At 40.1% G+C, this 24,717-nt stretch overlaps 1 protein-coding gene across 1 annotated transcript in view; it reads right to left on the reverse strand.

Annotated features, from left to right (window-relative positions):
• Positions 1-1,769: 1,769 nt before the first annotated feature.
• The window catches only part of si:dkey-246g23.2 (solute carrier family 66 member 2), a 56,717-nt gene continuing 33,769 nt past the window's right edge, over positions 1,770-24,717 (reverse strand). Inside the window, exons 4-5 of the mRNA XM_034141192.1 lie at positions 18,900-19,116; positions 1,770-3,289 (exon numbers count right to left, since the gene is read on the reverse strand). Coding sequence (XP_033997083.1) covers positions 3,115-3,289; positions 18,900-19,116 — 392 coding nt within the window. The 3' untranslated portion in view covers positions 1,770-3,114. The remainder of the gene's footprint in view (positions 3,290-18,899; positions 19,117-24,717) is intronic.

Below are 24,717 nucleotides of genomic sequence, written 5' to 3' on the forward strand. Positions count from 1 at the left end.
ATACAACTGTGGTAGGCTGGGTATAGGAGATAAGACACATAAAGCTTTCTATACAGATGTAATAGAAGATAAACAGAGTTGAAGAATGCATGTTTACCCACAATGGAAGGTCACGCAGCTAAAATCTATTACCTGGATCAAATACATTTCATTTAGACAGATCCTACAAATATTTGACATGTTTGAAAGCACCAACAGAAAAACACTGATTGAGGTGCATCCATCGACACATAAGACCAACATATTATAACATCCCCAATAAGTAAGGGTTGTTTTCAAATGTACACAAAAATCTGGATGATACACCATCACAGAAGGGAGTGCTCCTCTTTTTAGATGATCTTACAGTAGATGATCCTGTGGCCAGTAACATTAAATGCCTTACAATGATTGATTTTACCGTATTAATACTCACTTTGCTTCTGAAAGTTAGATAAGAAGAAAAATACAACTCTTACATGTGTAGGGCAAAGAAGTAGCAAGAACTAGCAGTCAGTTAGCTTATCTTAGCATAATAAAGCAAAAGAGCTAACCTGGCTCTGTCCAACAGTAACATAACAAGCATACAAGCACCTACAAAAAAAAAAAAAAGCAAATCTACAGGGGGGGTTTTGTGCCGATTTATATCCTGTCAGGGAACAGTAACTTTGTGAAGGTGCTTTTAAAATGTTTTCGACAGAGCCTGGAACCTTTTCCAGACCTTATGCTAAGCTAACCAGTGCCTGAAAAAGCGCAATTCCCATAAACTGATTGAAAATCAAGACCTCATAAACCCAGTGTAATATCAAAGCATCATGATACTAACTCAATCACTGTTATATTTAGAAGACTTGTCAGACGATGAAAACCTTACTCAACATTGTATCAAAATTCTCTCTCATGTAGATATTGTTTATTACATGCTGACCCTGAGGACATGTCGGAAATGTACTGCGATAGAACTTCACAACAGTTTTCTATGGCATACAGGCAGCTACAGGAGGAGGTTGTCTGGTAACCACTGCAGTGTGTAATTCAAACAGAATATGTAGGTGTTAGCAGATGGACACAAACTGCCTGCTAAGTTAAAAAGGTGACCAAAGGATTGATAAGCTGGTAAAAAAGCTTACAACTTAATTAAATTGTGCCTTGGAGGGAGGTGAACAGAAACGTGCACTGACTACTGATCAGCTGCTGGTACAGATTTGTTTCCTCCTGCATCAATATTTTTGAGAGGGAACTGAAGGAAAACGTGAAATAACTACAGCTCGCCTTGAGAAACCATAATTATAAATTGGTGTTTAAATGAAAATCAGCTCTTCTGAATCAAATATTTATGATTTTTCTTAGCATTTTGTAGGGCTGGAATGGATGATTAAGGTTTTTTGGTTTTCTGTAATGGCATGCATTACATAAGCTGTCCTCTGTTTAATGGGGAATTTCTAGTTAAATGAAAGCTTTAAAGATTGCCAATCTCGGAATGACTAAACATGCTTTGAGAGGGAAACTAAATATTTTCATCTCAGGGACTCTGCAGGATTTATTTGGGGGTAAGTGGGGGTCATACAATGGGGAGTGTATTTCATATTTTGACTAATGGGAAGGGTAGTTTGACTTTCTGGTAGGGCATGGAATTATCTTTTATATTTCTCACCCTGGATGTATACTTGAATTTAAGCCTTCCCTTGGTATAGTTAGTTATTTAATAATTAGCTACATCAGTGCAATGCAACTCAGGCATTGTGTTGGTTAGGTGATGTGCAATGGGGACACACAACTGATGTCATACATAAGTTACAATGGCATTTAATGTATTTTCCTTAATTGTTTTAAGTCTTGGTTGAGTACTACAGAGTTTGCAGCTCTGCCAAGGTCGCTCATTGGCACACTGGCAACAGTAACAAGTTAGTCATTACCAGCCCTTAAAAAAAAGATAGTTGATTTATACATTTGGCAATTTCCAGTTTTACTTCCTAGGAGGTTCTTGTGTTTTTTGAAAGTCAAACACAAGATGTAGCACCTCCTCCCTGACCTAATCATTTTCATAAAGTCCCTACAGGTATCTTTCTTGTAGTACAAAACAAATTATGACAGTAGGGAATAGGAGTTGTCATCATGAGTCATCTTTTCACAGTTTCAGAGTCTCAAAGAATAAGAGTATTTTTAAAGAGCGAAAGAATCAGCAGATGATGGGACACTAAAAACATTAGGGCGATGACATGTTAGATATTACAATGCCACAAATATGGTTACTTTACCTTAAATATTTGGATCTGAGGTATGAGTTCTTTGGTATCTACAAAATATGTAGTTTCTGAGTTACGAATCAAAGCATTACAGCAACATTTGTATGGCAGCATTTCTGTAGTTCATTTTTCTTCCCATACTTTGGAGAAACAGCTGCATTGCTTGTCAATTAAACCACAAAGCACCAGATTGATGTCTTGCTTAGTTAACATTATTTTGTGTACATTCTGCAGCCTTGGTTTGGCCAACGGAATAAATCAATTTGGGCTGCATGAACACACCAGCAAGCATGTCACACCCTGACAGACTATGCATCATGACAACAGTCCATCGAGGTGTCGAGTGTAAAGAGGGAGGCTCATCAGTCAGGAAGTGGAACCCAGTGCAGGGTTACCAGTGCAGGACTGGCTGCTACAGCTGCCAGTACAGCAGAACAGAGCTGCCTGTGTGAATAATGTTTCACTCTCACAGTTTCCATGTCCATTACACTTGAGGATATAGAACATGTTCAACAGAGAACAAATAAATAGTATAACAAGTGCAAACAAATGCACAACAATACTGCATTATCTTAAAAATGTAAAGGCAAAGGTGTGGTTCATTGTGCTTGGCTAAAAGTAGTTTGATCAAGGTTAAACTGGTTTACCTAATTGCAGTTGAAGGTAAATTGGGTCTACATGATTCCCTTTTGATAAAGTACACTGATTCAAGGAAAATCATTATAGAAAACAAAAAATAATCTATATTGACTTCTTGATGCTAAATATCCAGCATGATAATTCCATCGACGTGGCACCTATTGTTTTATTAAAAAGACATCAAATATCAACATTTTAAAAATGTAAACACGTGCCCTGGTTTCTCCGCTGCCTTGAGTCGCCGTCGTGCTCAGCCAAGTTTGACCCGTGTGTCTTGGCTGTAAAAAATGACCTGCAGCAGGATGGCCACGTCGATCAGGATCTGGACCGAACTGCACACCCAGAACTGAGCCGGGCTCTCGTTCATCACGAAGTAGAGGGTCTTGAAGACGTCGCCGGCCGTCCACAGCATCACCATCTTCACACTGGAGCAATGGAGGCACAGAGAGATGTGGTGAAGGTGTGCGGACACAGAGAATTAAGGGGTTTTCTCTTAAATTCATTTTTCAACATTTGGGATAGCATTAATACTGGAAACATGGAGAAACAGCAAGCACGGCTCTGTCCAAAGGAAACAATTACAAGTAGATGTTTCTTAGCTCGACGTATATTATCTTTGTTTGGTTTGTAGAAACCACAAAAACAGTGTTGAAACCTTAATATAACATTTAGGTGGGGTTATTAATGATGGTCCTTGGCCCTGGCTGTTTTTTGGTCCTGACCAGCTGTCAGGAAATGAGCTGTGACACCAACACAAGTTAAAATACCAGCCAGAAATTGTTTAGGGTATACAGTAACTCCCCAAAAACATTTTCATTTTTTACACTTAAGTGTTAGTTTGGATAAAACAGAGAAGATATAACTTGTTAGTAAGCTTCAATGGTAAATGGCATTTCTTTCATATAGCGCTTATCCAGTCTGAATGACTCCTCAAACTGCTTTGCAAAGTCAGCATTCATCCATTCACACCCACTAATACAGAGACAGGGGCTGCCATACAAGTAGCCACCTGCTCAATGAAGCTAACTCTCACACACATTCACACACAGTTGGCCATGCCATTGGGAGCCATTTGGGGTTAATTGAGATCAAACCCACCACCACCTCCCAGCCACAGTCGCCCCTAAGCGCTGGTAGACAGATAGATCACCTCTTGACGGAGCCCAGATAGCTGTTTTCATATTGTTTAGACATTAGAAAGCGGTATCAACTTTCTTATATAACTTTCATTAGATATGATTTCCAAAAATGTCAAAGCATTTCCTGTCTGAGAGACATAGAGAGTGAGAAGAAAGACCTTGAAGCAGCCACTAGTAATCTGCCATGCCAGGGGCCTGATGCCAACACAATACCCTGAAGGAGTCCTCAGAAAATGTATCACTCCTCCTAGAGTCATCACTTTCTATCTTGTCTTCATCATTTATCGTTTTCTCCCCCTGTGCTATAATCCCTCCATACTTGTTGTGCCGTCTCGACTCATTTACCGTCAGGTTTCTTTAACTCGTAACCTTCAAAGTATTTGCTCCCTCCTCTGTTCTTGCGCCGATATTCTCATAGGAATGAATGTAATATGAGTTTATTATTTTTATTAGGGCTGACTGGGCCTGGGGATGGAGCCGGACCATCAGTCATCCATGACACATCCTGTAAGGGTCAGAGAGGGTTGAGGGAGAAAGGAAAGGGGAGAGACGGAGACAGAGGACAACATTTATCTAGCATGCAGTGGGAGAAACAGGGAGAAGCCAGAGAGAACGAGAGGGACCTCTGTGATTGGGGAGGAGACTTCTGTGAGACAGTTATAGAAGAGGAGTGTGAGTGGGGGCAGAGGCAGCCTAATGACTGTCGGGACACATGTCCTGTCCTTCAGATCTCCTTGCAGAGTCATGTCAAAGTCCTAACTCTCCCCGGGCTCCCTTCAGGCCCCCATGGGGAGCCGAAACAATTGCGGCAAACAATCCTGCCCTGGCATGGAAACAAGGACATTATTATTCCATGTCTGAGAATGTGCTATATCTAGTCACTGAATATGCAATCAAAATGTGCTCATCAACCTGGAACACGCGCTGTGTTGTAGAGCTACACGATGTGTTGCAATGGAAGTTGAACTCACAGCTGGCACAATACATGGGATGTTGAAGAAACCCGTCGGTAACAGAAATGAATCTGTTCAGCTCAAAGGAATCAGAGCATGTGAAGAGAACGGAAGTGAGAAAAACAACAAAACAGATCAAATCAAGAGGTCACACTCAGATGTTCTGTTCACATCATTCCAATTCTCTGATATTTCTACGACATCTTTAAGGAAGCTAAGTTGTTAGCGAGAGTGGTGTGAAGGTGTTTGCTAACGCTGTTCTGTTTTAATGTCTGTATCATAACAGCTTTTATATCTGCAATCTAAGACATCCAGTTTCCCTTTTTGAATGCTAAATACAGTATACAGTACTGCTGCGGAAAATATGTGCAAATTGCGTGCTGTGTTCAAGTGCACCTATTTGGTGCAGTCGGTAGTTCTTTCAAATTGATTTGATGTTTGTGGGCCTCGAGACAAAAACCGAAGAACAGTGAGTAACTTTTGAAAAACAAAATATTGTAATCTTACTCTTATAAATAAAAAAAGTACTTACCTGATTCTACCTTGACGGGGAATCAGGTAGCTTATGTTGGCTAATGTTAGCAGAGGTACAATGCTTTTTATAACACATTATTGAGTTGGTTTGACTGTTTGACTCTTCTACACTCTACTAACATGTCATTGTGGCAAAAGGTGCCTTGTTCAGCAAAGTTTAGCTTTAAATTGATTTGTTTCAATCCAAAACTTGTATGGATCTACTCTGAATCTGAGCGTTAGAAAACAGCCAACAATACAAAGCCAATCTGCTCCTGTCAACACACAAGTCCCTTCCATACTTGCCAACCCTCCCGATTTTCGCGGGAGACTCCCGATTTCATTGCCCTCTCCCGGTTTCCTCCCGGGGTCATATTTCTCCCGCATTTCTCCCGATTTCTGACTAAATCAGATTTACTCAGGACTGTTTCCACTCGGACTTTAATACAGCTACACCATTGTTTGGTTTCCATGGTAGCGCGTCTCTTTAGTAGCGCGCGCAACTGAAAGTCTGAGAGGGTGGGGAAAATAGTCACAGAAAACAGAACAAGAATCGACAACTCTACCCTCTGCTCACTCCTGTCCTTCACATATGCTCCATAAAGGATGGTGCTACAGGCCGTGCCCTTACAACAACAATAAGCATGTTAATGTTAATCTAATACAGCTCCCCCCCCCCCCCACCCCGCGGTGGTTTTGAAATGCTCCCGATTTCTGAGGTCTCAAGGTTGGCAAGTATGGTCCCTTCCCGTTTGGTCCTCCTCCAATTGAACCACCCCAGGCTTTAGTAAGAATCGGGCTATTTACAGCGCTCCCAAAGGCTGACCAAGAAGTGCTTGTTTAGACCACATCTGAGTCACACTGATGTGTTTGGCTCCCCTAACAATTTTAAACCTTCGGTGCAAACACTCCAGGGTTTGATTGAACTTTTCCAAAAATAAGTGGTCCAAAGAATTTAAAATCGTCTTGCTTTTACTCTCTCTCTCTAAGCTGTGCCTGCCTCTCAGGGGAAATACATACTTTTTGTTCCACAGAACTTTTTAGGTCCTCAGAGCGCATCCTTTGCTGAACTTCAGATTTATTGTTTCATCTCTCTCCTCATCTTTCCCCTTCACTGCTTTTCTTCATCTTCCCGCTCAACTGTCTTTCTTACTCTTACTGCTTCTATCTTACCTATAAAAGGGAATGAAGCTAGTGACTTTTAGCCGCTTCCAGAGCAAACCATGATACAAATCAGACACTGAATTTAGAGCTCAGTAAGCTAGCTGGTTGTAACAGATTCTCCCAAAACTAACTTGTGAGGAGGTGATACTACATTCAAAATAATGGAAGAAAATTACATCAAAAGAGTGTAAATTTCTAATCAAAATAAAACATACATTTAATATTTGGTTTGTTATGATCCATTGCATTTTAAAATGTACAGTGTATGAGCACAACTAGCCCTGCCTTGTACTGAAGTGTGTAGAGGCCTTTTTTATCTTCAACCCTTATACTGAAAAATTAGACAAAGGTAATGCTAACAAATGTTTGCTAACTTTGTTAAATGCCATTTAGTACAGTAGCTTTCATTTTCTTGAATGTCTACTTAATTCCAGTGCAGGTCTTGACTAGGAAAGCTGCACTAAAAGGTACTTCCTTTCTCCTCTTTTGAAATAACAGCTTTTCTCCACCTGATTTCAAACTTGTGCTTTTAGTTTGAAAGCCCTGTACAAGCTTGATTTGTTAAAAGAGTGACAGCCCTTATCCTCTGTTGTACTAAAGGACATGGCTACCCTTCTAACCATATTTTCCTAACATCTGTTCATTTGCCCATTTATAACCAGATACATCTCATTAGTAGAAGAAGAATTAGATAGCATGCACATGCACTCAGAGCTGGTTAGGGCTGCAAATGACAGATTGATGGTGGGGAGAATGAAGAGGCGGATACAAATAAATTACTACAACTATTTTTCTTTGTATTTAATGAATTCAATTTTTGTTCATCTGCCATAAAACAAATGCACCTTTAAATTCACCTTTTTTTTTAAATTTGACTGCATTTCTTGTTTTATTTGGATTATACGTAATAACACTGGCTATTGTTCGGCTAATATTGCAGTTATTGTATTGTCAGTTAACTGATGTTGAATGAATGGCAGCATTTGAAATGTGACATGAAAATGATTATAACCAATAAGGATGTATGTCCTAATAATGTCCAGAAAAGACAGGAAGAAATGTATCTAGAAAAGTGTCCTTTACTAAGCATTTCCTCATGTGTCTTTAAAAAAACTAAAAATAATCCACGCTTTACTTTATAACTTTGTCTCCCTTCTCCTTCTCCACAGCCCTCCAACCTTCGTTTATTTCTACCTTTCTCTCAGCCTTTGTCTAACCTTCCCTCCCTTCCATCGCCCTCCCTCACCCTTCCAAATTTTTAGCTCCCCCTTTTGGCTAATTTCTTTGCTCATGAGACGGCAAACATCATTAACGAGGATGAGTCATTAACAATGTAATTAAGCAGGGCGGGTCATCGGTACAGATGCAGCGGTGCAGCAGGATGGAGACAAAAGGCCAGTTTGAGGTCGTTCATCTCTGGTATGATCACACACATTCACATTGTACACACCAACATACACACACAGCACACACACACGCTCTCATGTAGCTCCATCTGGCAGAGATAGCGTTATCGTGGGACTTGTGGCTCAGTTGACAGGTGATGAAAGACACACAGAACAAACAATTGAACTTGGTCTGGTGCGAGGCTCTGAGCGTCCACAGGGAGAAGGAGTTATTATGGTATTGATTGAGAATATTGACTGGACTGACTACCTGATTCACACACACACTCAGAAACACACATGCCTTAACCAGCGTGTGATGCATTTTGCTTTAACTCGCTTAAAGACACATTGAAATGCAGTGAAAATGCAAACCATGAAATTGCTAATTTGCTTCACGTTCTCATCAAAGCTCGAGCACACCTGAAAACACACTGACGCACACACATGCACTCACGCTGACTCATTTCAGCATAGCCTGGACAAGTCTTTCATTGATTACTGCTGACCTGACACCCTCATCTGAGCAAGTGGACGAGAGATGAGAGAGGAAAGGGTGAAATGGTGAACTGAGCACTCCAGGGACGTAGAGGTAAAAAAGAAGAGCGCTAGGAGACAGACGATGGAGGATGGAGGGTAAAAGGAAAATTATAAGGGATGGATGAATATCTAGCCGGGCAGGGGGGGGATGATAAATCTAGTGAGGGGTGAGAAACGAAGCCTCACTGAAAGTTGGAGAGTGACAGGACAGGGGAGAGCGAGAGGTGGGGTCTGATTGCACGCTGGGATGGCTGTGTCATAAGGAGGCCGGGCAGTAAGTGTGCTGTGTATTGAACGATGCTGTCAAGCCAGCTATTAGCTCCTCTAAGAGGCTCGAGTGGACAAGTGGAACATTACTTCAGGAAACAGGGCTGAGTGACATTTAGAAATAGAAAAGGGAGAGGGAGAATCTAAAGGACATGAGTATGGAGTGTGCAATTTTGTGATTTCACGGCCGAAATATTAACTAAGTTGCCTGATGCATCTTTAAATGTCACTTTGCAGAACAGCTTAAGGCAGGTCTATAAATAACCAGAAAGATCGCAGCAGGAGAGCTTACAATCAATTATATGTACTTTTTTACAGTTCACAGGGTTTCAACAACATTCAAGGACTTTCCAGACCCAATTCAGCTAAAGAGGACATATAAAGCTCCTTCTCAGGTTCATTTGATTTATTGTGCCTCTACTGTGACGTGTTTACATGCTTTCATGTTTTTTCTCATATTGCCTGTGCTGCAGCACCTCTTTTCACCCTCTGTCTGAAACCAGAACCCCATCTGCTTTGATTGGTTAGCTGGCAAGCTCTGTTTGATTGGTCAACCGCTTAGAGATGTCCCACCCCTTAGCCACGTACAATGTGCCAATAGAAGTTCTAGTGTTACATAGGGATGGGGGATTGTTGGAACATTTCCAATTCTCAAGGTTTTGAGTTTTGGTAGCGGGCAGGACACACACTACATTGTAGTTTAGTGTGCTGATTGTGTCCTTGGGCAAGACACTTCACCCTAAACTGCTCCTGTGGGTATTGTCCACAGTATTCAATGTATTACATGTCTAATATACAGTATGGAATGTAAAGCGCTAAAATAAATACAATGCATTATTAGATTGAGAAAGAACATGCTTTCCATTAATTCACCAGCCAATCCTTGACACCTTTACTCATCCCTTTAGTACAAATAAAAGACAACCAGATTCTGCATTGGCTCCAATTATTGGTACTAGTATTCAATAAATCATGTGCTGTAAAACTGTCCCATATTAGATAGCATATGCAAGGGAAACATTCAACTTGGACAGTCTGGTCCAACGATAATGAAACAATTAGCTAATTATTAAGAAATAGAGAAAATGAATGCATGACAATTGTAATGATCTATTACTTGGTGAAGCAAAGATACCACAGAACACTTAATTGATTAATACAACATCACGAGTTGCTACCTACACAATATACAGAATGTGCTGAAGGCAAGCATTGGTTAGACTTAACCTAAATCTGGTTTAGAGAGGTGTCCAGGTTTCATTTAATGTATTGGCATAACCATATTACTTGTAACAATAGGGATAAGAACGCTAACAAGAACTCTTTCACTGCAGCTGGGTGATTTATTGCAAAGTGATACTTCATTAAAAAAGGTAATACAATGAAACTCCATTCTATGTACACTTCGCCTCTTTTGACGTCCCTGCTAATTTCCCCCAGTCCTCACCTCCCTAACGCCATGCCTCTGCTGGTTTATCTGTATACCAATCTGTCTCTGTTTTTGTATTCATCCCTCACACCCTCTCCACTACGCCTTCCCCTCCTTCATTACTAATCTCCCCCTTTAACCTGCTTCTAATCTCTTCTGTGCCTTTACCCCTGTCAACTCTTCAACCTGCCTCCTCTGTGGCCTTCACCTTGTCCACTGCCCAAGGGACCACCCAATGGATAAATGAAATGGTTTTTGGAAGAAATAAGGAAAGACAACGAGACAGATCGATGGCTGAATAAAGGTTTTTGTGCAATTAAACGGTCTGCGAAGGCTTCAATCCCAAAGTGCCCTCCTTCTAATGGCTAGCGCTCGACACATTGTACGTGATAGGCTCAGGGGAGGGACCTCTCTAAGCGGTTAACCAATCACAACATAGCCAGCTAACCAATCAGAACAGACTGGGCTCTGGTTTCAGACAGAGGGTGAAAAGAGGTGCTGCAGCACAGGCAGTATGAGAAACATACAACAACAAGAGCTTTTTATACAATAAAACATGGAAACATGTCACAGTAGAGACACACAATACAAATATGAAATCTGAAAATTAGCATAATAAGGCTCCTTTAAAAATCAGGAGACATTTTCAGAAGGAAATATACAAAAAAAAGTAAGTACATATTACATTTTGAATTAAAATATGTGCAGTAGATCAGAATTGTAAGTGGAACAGGCTTCTATCAGGTTTCTGAACCCCAGCAAATACGTTTTGTAAGTAAAAAAGGAGAAGGTGAATGCGTAACCAATTGCATAGCTGTCTTGTAACTCTTACAGAAACAATGTGGACTAAATTCTACATTGCTAAAAATCACTGGCAAAAAACACATTTCCATTTCAGGCTGATCTGTTGCCTTAACTCTTACACTTAATCTGTAATATCTTTGGATAGGTACATCTGTCTGTTTTTTGTGCGATTTTTCAGATCTTGTAACCAATAGAACATTGTAGGACACACTATCTGCTTCTGTTGTGAAGATAAGTGGTGGCTGAACACAACAGTGCATGATTAAAGCTGTAAGTGGGGAGTGTATGTATCTCCAGGGGGGCGTTAGGCACTCATAATTGTTTCATAATACTAATACACAACTCTTTGGACACTGGAGCAGCATGGGATGATGTTTAGAGCTTCAAGTTTCAATCACCTCTTCCATCTCTTTTTCTGTCAACCCACAAATGTGTGCATTGGCATGATGTGTGGGTCCACGCTTGTGTACACATATGTGCGCCCACACTTGAGGTTGTGTGCGAGGTGGTTAACAGCGGGGTTGGAGCTCTCCCCGAGGGGAGGGGGGGCACATCGAGAGAGAACAATTCAAAGGGCCCAACAAGAGAGAAGCCGAGCTGCTCTTAACCCACTAACTATGAATTATGCATGTTGATCGATCGCACACAGCCAAACAACGAAAAAGTTCCTAACACTGCCAGAAAGAGATGGATTCTACTTCACAAAATGAAGCAGACGGGAGGAGAGGAGAAGGAGTATCAGACAGATACTGAGATATGCTCAGGGATATTTTTGGTACTTTTTCAAAAAACATAAACAAGCCAGAATAGACAAGATGGCCAGTCTTTGATAGCTATTTCAGTGCATGACAACATCTATTATGTTATTTAATTATAAACAACACTCTATTTGTCCGTACTTTGTTTCTTGAATAAAAAGTAAGCAGGGGTTGCACTTTGAAAATAAAAAAGAAGCAGACTCACAAGGCTTCCTATTCTTTTAAAAGGTTTTTTAACATGCCAATAGGAGCATTTTGATCCCCTGTTTAGTGTGCACAGAAGGCGATCCCTGTCACTTATTTTAACCTTACAGGGGATTAAGATCAACATAACGATAAACGTACCCTTATATGGAATAGATTAAAATAATCTATAGGACACTTAAGAACATTAACCAATAAAAAAGTGATAAAACATACATGTACAAAAGGATGGACACAAGTTATCCTTTTTCCCAAATAAAAGGAAAAACTCATAAAAGTTTGGACCATGATCTTCGGATGTCTGATGACGGACACTAGTAATAGTACGGACACTTTTGAAACTCTGTCCAAAATGTTTGTGTCACTCATTTAGTACAAGAAGTCCAAGTATCTGGATCCTGTTTTGTATTGATTGACATTAAAAAAATTGGTAGATGTCCAGTTCAAGATAGGAGAAGACTTCCGTATCTCAGGTCGTACAGTTACTTTTTTGACGTTATTATTTAAGATTATGGTAAATGGTTAAATTGGTTAATTCCTGGAATATATATCAGTGCTGCAATAAAAAGTTGGTACCATGTTACTGCAACTAAATCAAAAGCCAACCCATACACAATAGAAAATTATATTAACTGATAAAAGTGAGTCTGCAGTGCAGCCTTGGACTCAGCAGTTTTCACTGTTGCACTAGTATGTTAGTTTACATAATAAAGAGCATGGCGGTCGACAGTGTTTTTTTGTAGGTCTCTCTAGAATTGTAGCCTTGACAATCAACATTAGTTCATTGCCATAACGGAAAACAATATGTTATAATAGTTAGGGATGTCCCGATCACCTTTTTTTGCTCCCGATCCGATTCCGATCATTTGATTTTGACAATCTGCCGATACCGATTTTTCCCGATCCGATCTTTATGCAATGCATTAAGAGAAAAAAAAGGAGAAAAGCATTCAAGTTGTCCCTTAAACCCCACGTTCTCCACCACAGATAACAGCTGGTCATCCAACGCGATGAATTCAGCTATCTTGGCTGTTATTTTTTTGGCCTTTTCACTGTTCTGGGGCAGTTTCTCTTTCCTTTTAAAAGTCTCTGAAAGTGTCGGTTGTTTCAGTGCCGTTACCTGAGTGGCCGCTGTGTACTCGTTGTGTTGTTGTTGGTGTTTGTTTCTCAGGTGGCGTATTAGATTGGTCGTGTTGAACGTAGCTCTGTTCTTTCCACCACGCGGAACCTCCGCCTTGCAAACATTGCATCTGGCTGTTACACTGCCTTCGCTTTCAATTTTATAATACTTCCAAACTCCTGACATTTTCTCTGTCCCGACTCCCGAGGCACCAGCTGAACGTAGCCTCTTGTTAGCTTACTGCTACTATTAGACACTGCGCCCACTCTGTTGCCAGATTTGAGAGAAATAAGCAACCAGGTCTATGAAAACAAGCCCAAAAGAAGCAACACATACATGATGTTGTGTAATTTTAAACCAAAACTAAGGCCTCAGGATGACTTTAAGATGTGAACATGGTCATTTTTGTTTTGTAACATTAAATAAAATAATAAAAATATTTTATAAAAAAAATAAAAAAAAAAAAGAAAATCCCGATCCCCGATTTTTTTCTCCCGATTCCGATCTTTTGAAAATCACGTGATCGGCTCCGATCCCCGATCACGTGATCGGATCGGGACATCTCTAATAATAGTGCTAACAAATGCACTTAAACTTGCCTAGTGTCTTCTTTTTACTCCACAAATAAGAATAACACATTTGTAAATGCAGCCACAAGCCTATGCACAGCTTAAACTCCCCAAGGTGCTCTCCTCTAAATCCCAACCATGTAATGTAGAAACAAACGAAACGTGAGTTCTCATAACACAATCTCCTTCCATGTCTTGCCCCAGGACAGACATGACTGTAATTTAACAGTGAGAGCTACAACACAAATAAAACAATGGCTTTGATCGTGTTAACTCTACCCGAGCAAACACTATTACATGTGCTCCGCTTACAGACTATACTTTACCCATGAAATAAAAACATCCATACAAACACAGCTCACATAAAGATACAACATTTACTAATCTCAGTGATGGAAGTTGACATGTTCGTAGAGAAAATCCTGTTATCTTGTCAAATCGTGTTGAAATAATTAAACATTTCCACAGTATATCCATCACACTTCCTGTTACTAGCTCCTGTAAAGACATGGCTTCTTTTAAATCTGCTTTAATCAAAAGTGTAAAAAAAGGTAACAAATCCTCACATTAAAAGACTTGAACACATTAAATGTTTGATTGTTTTTTATATTTCAATAAGTTAAAGATTAAACTACTATACCAAAATGATGATGATGAACCTAGCCTATATGAAGTTTTGATTAATTAACTTAATATTTTAGCTTTGTTAGCTGTATATATAGCGATTAAAAACAAACGGGACAAATTCATTTTCAAAGATAACTCTGAGTTGCCAGTTTCGGTACGTCAATTACTTTCTTCATTCCATACTTTCTATATAAAAATAAAGTCCAATGCTGTCCATTTAAAAGAATAGGCTACATCTTTTTTAAATGTATGATCAAATATCCTTCAGACTTCAACATTTTGTTTTGTTACCATCACCTACAGTTTTAAGGCTATCAGCTTAGTTAGTTTTCTAAATAGCTAAATCACTTTGACCACAACTGTTTATTTTGATAGTACATACTGTAAAAACAGTGATACAGTTTATTCTTTAATCAAATCTTTTTTCGCTCAGTAATGCATATACACTGTGTACATGTGCTATACATGACAACACTGTTTTGATACCCTTACTTTTGGGACACAAACTCTGGTTCACATATCAGAATGCAGACAATTAACATGTCTGCATGATGTCTTCCAAAGCCAGACTGTAGAGGTACCGGCACTTTTTTCTAAAATGGCCCCAAGGTAATAGTCGCCTCAAGAGAAATGTGAAGCCACCATTTGGCTGCCATTGAAGGGACACGTTAATAGGACCACCATTAACTTGAATGGTGTTAGCCTGAACTGTGAAAGACAGAGTGACATAAAGAGGGGAGCTGAATACACCGCATACACAAACAAATGAAACAGGTGTTTGTGAATATATTCTAGTCTTTTGGCTCGACTAGTAGTTTGACTACTTTTCACATTCATGATATAGGCATATAGGGTACTGAAACCCGAGGTTAATTGCAACCTGAGAATAATTTATATAAGCCTTTCTTGTTGATAAGTTCTGGCTTTCCTGGTTATTTAAATGTTTTACTGTTTGTCGCTTATCTTCACCATCAACCTGAGTCTCCAGAGGGTCCCTGTGCTGTGGAGGACGTCCTGCCTTGTTCCTGTGCCTAAGACACTGTGTCCCAGTGGCTACAAGTACTTAAACTAAAATGATGCAACTGTCACAAAACCTAATTTCCCCCAGGATAGATAAAGTATTTGGATTTTGTTTATCAGAACTTACTTTAGGTGTTGGTGTATTTCAATCTGCTCTGTCCACATTTTCTCATCTACTTCTGCTGTTCCACACAAGGAAAGTAAACTAACACATAGGTAAGTATCAGGTAAGTAGGAAAGCAATACTCTGCCTACTTTTCAGTTATCAGGACAGACAGACTGCCACTGTTGGAGTCTCCTCAATTTCACTGAGTGACTTTACAAAAGTTGGCAGCTTTTGGTGCACGGCTGGGAGAGGGAAACTGGAAAGGAGGCACACAATATAAAGTTTAATGAGAGTAGGAGAAAAACAGGCGGACTCCCCAGGCAGCAGAGCATAAAGTGCTGAGCAATCATTCAGGCACAAAAACACACTGTTGTTTATATAAAACAAATCCCAACGTTACCAATCAATTGTGGGTTCCACCTGAGTAATGAGTGCTTTCAAATGCCAAGCATGTGAGTCAAGGAACAAATGCTGTAGGATGAAAATCCGGCATCTCCGTAAGGTCAGTGTTTGATGAATAAGCATACACAGCTTTATTCTTTGACGGAACAGCACGTAATAAGCTGAATTTCCAAAACAATATGAAGTGGTGGAAATAAGCTAGAGGGCTAGATGTGGGGGATATTGTGTGGAACACGCACAAATCTCACAACCATTGACGACAATAACTTAAAGGGGCCCTATTATGCTTTTCCCTTTCCTGTAGTGCGTTATAAAGGTTTTAGTGCATGTGAATGGTCTGCAAATGCTAAATTCCCAAAGTTCCCTCTAGACGGAGTTTCTTTTCCACACTCCCTCCCTGCCTGAAACGCCTCAATTTGACTTTGTCTACTTCCGTACCATAGTGACATCATAGGTTAAGGGGCATCTTTAAGAGGTTGATAAATCGCAACAGAGCAGGCCAAATAACTAATCAGCGCAGACTGGGCTCTGGTTTCAGACAGAGGGTGAAAAGAGGTGCTGCAGCACAGGCAGTATGAGAAAAATAAAGACCTTTTTCAATATTAAAGCATGTAAACATGTCACAGTGGTTGTCTTCAAATACAATTATGAAACCAGAAAATGAGCTTAAAAGGGCCCTTTTAACACCAGGATTTGTTGGTAAGGGACAGAGGCTCAACTTTTAAAGCGGTGTTATTTTAGATTTTCAGTCAGCACCAGAGTTCTCAAGACAGTTTGAAATATATAAATGGACCAAATCTAATATGCAGACCAAAAGCACAGCTAAGAGATGAGGCAATATTTAAAAGGGGATTACTTCCTGATCTTTATTCTCTCAGTACTGCAATATACATTCCCCTATATTTTATTTATCACATACTGCTGTTTTTTCTTTTTAATACCTTATCTCTAGTCTACCTTTCTCCTTTCTCTGTCTTAAAGGATATTTCCATCTCCGCTCTGTCCCTTCCTCCGTTTCCCCGGAGTAGTGGTATTATTGTGCAAAGTGTCAATATTGACCAGGCAGCATAATTACGCTAAGCGTGACTGAACGTGCCTGCGTGTGTCTCCCTCGGACTCCCTTTTCCCCAACATGAATCTCTGTAAAGGTTATCATATGGGCGAGCTGGAAAAGGTGAGCAGTCCTTGATGAAATGGATCCATACACTCACCCTCACACCTTAGTAACAGGACCCGGGGGAATGTGACTGAACAACAACAATTAACTGTTTCAAATAGGATAGCGTGAGAGGAGGCTCAGACTCCGTGCCACATCATCACATCTGGAAAAACTGTGTGTTCAAGCTTAACTGAACAAATGGGAGAATCGTTATGTATGCGTGATGTGGGTCAAACGATCTGATACATGTTATGTACACGGACACAGAAGTGCTGAGTGGGCTGGTTTCAGTCGTCCAATTAGCCCAGGGGGGATCGATACGGAGGTAAGAAAATATGACAGAGTATCTGAAAAGGGGCATTAAATATCTTAGAGTAAAGTTCCAACAACTGTTTGTTTTTGGTGGCTCATAAATCATCACATTACTGAGTAAGCAGGGGCTTTGTTATAAAAGTTTAGCACGTTGATGCTGCTAACTCATTAATCAGTCATCGCTGAGGCAATGTAGTGTTATTGTGTATTTCATCTTTGGCATGAAATTCACTCTGAGTTGTTTGCGTGCTCACAGGAAGTGCGAGCCCAGATGTATACCCGGAGGTGACTTTGTGTGAAATGGAGCATATTACCAAGGAAGAACATCTTGTAATTCATACAGTAAACCACCTATACTGCAGCATCCTTAACTACACCATTGCTTAAAACTAAAGTATATTCAGAGCTTATTCCTGGTGTTTATGGATGCGTGTGTGAAATGAGGTAATATAAATGCCAGCTTTAATTATATTTTCTGTGCATGTGTTTAGGTTTAAAAGCTACAGTCACAGTTAATCAGTGAGACTTAAAGGGAAGGTTCACGCCATAATCATATATACATATTTTTCCACCTACCTGTCATTCCCAACAGAGATAGTTGCTGAATGTCACAATAAAATCCTGATTTTAGGACAATCATCATATTCCCTTGTCTTTGTGGCTATTATACTTATTGAATATTACCTTGAATCAAAATGGGAGAGAGGAAGTACAAATATTTTTGCTTCGTTTTTTTAAGCTACTTTCAGAGACGAGTGACTAGCCAATCATGCGGCTACACTTCATACCCACACACACTGCAATGCTCGGTTTTTGCCCAGATGACAGACAAGAGACATAATCAGGAAATAACGATCATAATTACTATGAGGTTCTGAGCCATTAGGGGCGTAATTGATCTTGCAGTCTTCTACGTGAGGCGCTAATCAATGTACACTTTCACATAATTGTACGAAGAAAACATTCAAAATGCAAGCCAAGCCTTTTGAATACCTCCCTCCTTCACCCTCAACTGCCTCTTTCAATTGAAGGAGACCTTTAATTTGACCTCAAGGAAATCAAATGCGACATGTGATTATTATATAATCAGGGACATTTCTTGGAAGGAAAATGTTGATTCTTATTTATAAATGATTTTGGAATGCATGTTAAATTATATTTTGTTGTCTGCAATAATGGCAGTTTAAACAAAAGGCCTGAAAGAGGGAGATTGATATTTTTTTCAATTAGTGTGTCACTGTTCCTCATTGGTAATGCATTAATCCTTGTCAATGAAACAGATAACTGTTGGATACTTGTTCAGGACTCAGTCGTGTGGGTTAATTTAAACCTCAACTCTGTTTTTTGTACTTTTAATGTAGTCTCTAATGCTTATAAATGACCGTGTTAGCATATTTCATGAGGAAATAAATCATTTGCACGCCCTGGACATAAGGGTTAATGTGCTTGGGGTGTTGGTGAGCACTATTATACTTCTGTGGCAGTGTGCTCCTGTAAGCCAGTGTGAGTAAAGTGAGTTATGAGCGTTCTACAAAGCCCTGCTCGACCTCAAAGTGTGCCGTACCTCATGCCTTTGGTGGAGCAGTTGTGGAAGTTTTGCAGCAGCTGTGGGAAGCCCAGCATGGCCTCGAACATGACGGCCAGGGAGCCCAGCGTCTCCACGAACATGGCGGAGTCCAGCAGCAGCAGGGTGACGACCGCACACAGCACGGTGAAGCCGAAGCAGAAGAGCAGGTAGTCCTCGAACATGCTCCACTTCCAGAAGTAGCGCACGTCCAAGTCTGGAGAAAGGAGAGAACAAAGCAGAGATTCAATTGAAAATATACGCAATACTTGTTGTGTTTACCATGTAAAATAACTTAAAGGTCTCCTATTATTCTCTTTCTTGGGCATATATTATTGTCTCAGATATATAAAAAACATGTCTCTGAAGTGTTTTGCTCCAAATATCAAACAGATCATGGATTTTAGCATGTCCCATATCCCTCTGTTTCAGCCCTGTTTTCGAAAGGGCTGATTCTGTGTCTGTAGCTTTAAATGCAAATGAGCTGCTGCTCGCCACGCCCCTCTGTGGAAGTGTTTGCGAGTCTCCGCCTCCCCTTTCAATGCAAAGGTAGCCCACATTTCCGATATGATGTCAAGTCCGAAGCAAATCTGGAACAGCTCCATTTTACCCCCGTTTTCAGAGATGTGGGTGAGGAGGAAAAGAGAGAGGGTTGTATTTTCTGACAATTTGTGAGTCTCCTTACACACCGGGGAAACTCATTTATGTATAAAAGACATAAAAAAAGTGCATTTTGTATGATAGGTGACCTTTAATTGACAAGTAGAAGAGAGAGGTAACAGGATGGAAAGTGAACATTGGAAAAAGTGTGGGAGGATTTGAAGAAAAGAAACAGAAGAGCAAGAGAGGTGAAGCAGAGTAAGATTAGGAAGTGTGTGTGTGTGTGTGTGTGTGTGTGTGTGTGTGTGTGTGTGTGTGTGTGTGTGTGTGTGTGTGTGTGTTAGTAATGCTGAAGGGTGAGAAGGTTCTTACAGTATGTGCTGATGGGAACAGAGCAAGAGTGACAGGCAGAAATTGAAAGAGGCAAGGGTGAGATCGCGGGAAAAAAGACGAAAAGTAGAAAGTGCAGCAATAAGAGGGTTCCATTACAGGAAGCACAGAAATTCTGCAAAGACAGCACTCCTAGATCAATATTGTGCATATCCTTAGGTGAGAGGAACAAAGACAGATGAGGTTCTTAAGGGCTTTCACATTTTTATGAGAGTGGAATAACCTGGCCTTTTTGGTAGGGCAAGGCAATACATTTAGAAAGTTTACTACCTTTGACTCAAAGCTATCTCTCCACTGACTCAGCACTATTTATCATTCGGACACTGTTCTCTAAAAAAGCTTCTCAACTTGAATTAAAAAGGGCGTAAAGCACCAGACGAGGGCTGTGAAATATATCAATATTATGTATAAGGGAATAGATATAATCCACATTTTGGATATTGTAATACCCCGTGTGTTTTTTTTTTACAGTGAAGTGTAATTGTCTGAATTTACCAGACAACAAATTCAGATTCAATACTTTATTGTCCATTAAATAAACATAAAAGGGACATTTGTCTTATATAAATAAAACCACAGTCACCATATGAAAACATTTGTATATCTTAAAGTGACGAAGCGGCAGTTTTAGTATAAGTTCTCAGTAGTTTGTTCTTCTACTGGCTTGTGGTTCATACAAATATAAGTTGTATACAAAATGAATAATTTAAAATACATTAAAATTAGGTGGTCTTCCTGGCAGAATGTCTTAAGAAATATCCTTCAGGTTTGGAAAGGGGTCCTACGTTTGAGTCAAGGGGGGTGTGTTTGTGTGTTGGAGGGTAGACTTATTAGAACAGGCTGTTATCATTAAATATGTATTATTATTCATTTTTTAGCTGTTCTGTTCTTTGCCTTTACCTGCCTGATGGCAAAACCAACCATATCGTCACAAAATGTATATCCAGGTTTGAAAGTTTTGGGATATTAGATTATTTTCATATTGCCAAGCCCTACACAAGAGTAGAACAATTTAGCCAAGACTTCAAAATTCCCATTTGTACAGCAACATCAAACAATGTCTCCTCTAACAGCTTGGTGGCTGGTCCGGAAGCTGCTAAGTAAAGCTTGTTCGGGGAAACATTTGGCCCCACATCTACATTTTCGTCACCATCAACCATCTCCTAAATGGACCATAATGCGAGATGATCGACAGTTTCTCATTGCTTATGTATGACCATGGAGCTGTAGAAAACCTGCTGACATCAGCTAAAGGGGATTGATGGCCAAATAAGAGTGCATTAGTTAGCGTGGTGACTGGAGGGTGACGCAGCACTCTGCCGAGCACCTGACTTCAACATGTGCCGCTGTTACCTTTCACACCGACTCAACGGGCTGCATGTGTGTGCGTGTCTCGACTCTCTATACAGATGAAAAACAAATAATGTTGACAGAGAAGACTGATAAAATACACTTCTCAAGTGTGGCCATTTTAGGGCTGCAACAACAGATTTTCAAATGGGGAATATATCTATTGATTATTGTTTTTGATTAACAGTTCAACTATAAAATGTCCTACTGAAGTTATGCTTAAAAAGTGGCAATTTAATAGAAAAGGAATCAATGACAATTATCTGTTGACATAATTCTGTGTGTTCCTCTGCTTGCTTTTCTAAAGGTTAATAGTTGTCAAACTTATAACATTGACTTATTAATTATAATTAATAAAAAAGTTATGCATAACTTAATTTCTAGGATTTCGGCACTCAAAAGACAAAAAAATATATATAATTTTTATTCAGTTACTAAAAAGAAAATCCTATATTGTGATATTTTTATCAAGATATGAAATTACAAATATTTTTATGGAACATTTATGCCATATTGCCCAGCCCTACCTTCAGCTCTAGAAGGCATCATTAAGCCATTTACAACCTGAATTATTGATCAATGAAAGGCAAAAAACGAATAAATAATTTAACCTTTGACAAAAAAGAATATGATTTGCACCCTAACTGTGCACATTAAATAAGGGATATGTTTTAAACCCTATCAATGCTCCAAGTTACATACAGTTATTATTTAATAATGGTTAACTATGTGTTCTTTTGAGGAGACTCAAACTGCAAAGTCTGTAATTAGTGAATCCAAGAACATACGTTTTCATTGTCTTTACATTCCGGTTGTAAGTGCTTCTTTGTCTGAACACGCCCTTATCCATTCTTCATATCATCTCACAGCTATACTGTACATGGTCACACAAACATATTCAATGCACACACACAAAAATGCACCGAACACCAGACTGGGCCGTGTCCCATTCCACTCCAGTGAGCTGCATCTGATGTTGCATCGTGGGACAGACAGAGTGAGACATCTCGCAGCGAGTGCAGCGTGGCATGTTTGTGGCACACAGCGAACGTGATTAATGGCTTTATTACCGAGAGCCACAAAAGACACATCGCCCGCAGCTGACAACTCACATGCGGGGCGGAGTGGAGAGCGACACACACACACACACATACACACACAAACACGCTTTTCAGCTCTCTCACACACATACTGCTTGACATATATCGAGTCACAGGGCATGACAGATGTCTGTCCTTGCAAACTGTGATACTGATAGAAGCAAAAGAGCTGAAGACAGAGAACCTGGCACATTTCAGCTTTTATTCACAAGTGCCTCTGCACTCCTGATGCCCTTTTTACTTCAACACAACATCAAACCCGAGTCATGCAGACACTGGCGGCAGCAGAGGGAGAATGTATAGTCAAGAAAAGACAGGCCACTCTTTATCGGCAACATAAAAGCCCTTTCATTTCCTTTTGAATGAGGCCAAGGTGGTAAAGTATAAACATGCTGACAGCAACAACAATGAGGCGAGTGGTGTTTCAAAACTCCTGTCGACTTTTCAGTGTATAAATCCTCCAGCTGACCCTCTCATATGTTCATCTCTCCATTTTGTATTCAGTTTTTTCTCACTATCTCCTGCTTATTGGCACACCCACACCAATAAACTCAGAAACACCCACTTCCCCTCTTCTCCCCGCTCCCTTACTCTCTCTATCTCATTTCCCTTTCTCACTTATACAGCTTTGCATGTTTACCTGCATAATCAAATTGCCCGGAAGTGTATAATGAAGACAGAAAAGCTATGCATCATTCATGAAGTCAGCGGTTTTATTTGTCCTCCTGTCCAGCATCATCCCCCGGATTCCTCTGACCTGCTCACTCCCTTCCTCTCACTGCTTCATCCTTTTCAACCAACATGCTGACTCCAAAAGCTGTAGCGCAGTCCCGAAAATATGGGCTTTGAAGATTCAGTGAGAAATGTTCAAGGATTTTCAAAAGAGTCGAAGGGGAGAGGATGACACAAGCTGTCAAACCTTCCACAAATTGGCTGTTAGTATTTACTGTTATTGTTTTTCACTTTTCTACGATTGTCTGATGAGAGACAATAACTGCAAAACAAAAAAGCTACAAAAACGGCAATAAACACATCAAATAAATAGCACATTAAAACAATCTGCTCATATGTAGGCCTTTGAATGAATAGAACAATACTCTAAAGCCAACATTTAAAAAAGATGTAGCTTTCTTGAAACTGTCCATTTCAGTACCTGCGAGTCCCGATTGGACTTGAATAATACGGAGTGTGGACTTGTGGCTGGAGACGTGCCAGTTCACCACCTGGGCACTGTCAAGGTGTCCTTATGCAAGGCATCAAACCCCCAACTACTCCCTGATGCCAGAATATCTATATTATTGTGGATGTGTGTATTTGAACTGTGAATTCAACAAACAGATAGAAAAGATGCTAACCCGGGGGATACATATAGGGTCTTCTTCTTCCTCTTCTTCTACTGATTATGTTGATGCATTATGAATAATGTGTGGTTAATCTATTCTTTATTATTTGGGATTCTTTTTGGGTAAGGCATAGCCCAAAGAGTTAAAAAGAAAATGCATTTAAATATTAAATTGGATGTCGTACCATTGTGTCTCCAAATCTGTCCTCACCTCAGTTAATGTTATGTGTTATCTGTACAGACAGCAGTTATTTGACCTTGGGGCTTGGGCGCCCTATTGTATAACCATTAGCTGGGGCCTGTTTTCTCAGTCTCTTTTAATCAGCTTGTTGGGAGATGACCCCCTTCTTACTTCTGAATATGCATGAAGCATGGTTATACAATATGCTATGGGTCAGAGAGTCAACCTTATCTGATAGAGTCTTCTGGAGCCTGCTTCTCTGCAAGAAACTGCTTCTCTGGGTCACTATGGTGTCTCAGCAAATGTCTTTGTAATTTCTCCGACCGTAATTTCAAATAAATCTTCAGTGTCTGACGACAGTTCAAAGCTCTGTTGTGTTCCAGTTCTTTCCTCCAAGAACTTCATCAAAGTAACGATCGAAGCTTTGAAGCGTCTTCACTTCACACCGTTCCCTGCCAATCTGTCCTTTCTAATGTTTTCCAGATACTTGGTGGCAGAGGATCGTGAGGCTGCTACAGTCACCCGTTTGTTTAGTTAGGTTTGATTTAAGTTTATACCCGGTTTGGCACCTTACTTCAAAAACACACACATACGCCTATCCAATATTCTGGCACACTCAAACAATTGATTATACCGACACCCACACCCAACATCTTAATAATCCTTAGCTTTATGTACTTTGGTTCAATTTAGTTAGCAATATATCCTTTGTTAGAGCTTTATCATGGTGTGTCTCTCTGTTTGTCGTGACCTTAGAGCCTGGTCATAACAACACACACAGACACACACCCCCCTCTGCGGCTGCTGTCCTGTCACCTCAGGCGAAGACAGGTGGCCTGGCCTTTTCCAAACAGC

Source organism: Trematomus bernacchii, unplaced genomic scaffold (assembly GCF_902827165.1).
Source record: "Trematomus bernacchii unplaced genomic scaffold, fTreBer1.1, whole genome shotgun sequence".
NCBI classification, from domain to species: domain Eukaryota; kingdom Metazoa; phylum Chordata; class Actinopteri; order Perciformes; family Nototheniidae; genus Trematomus; species Trematomus bernacchii.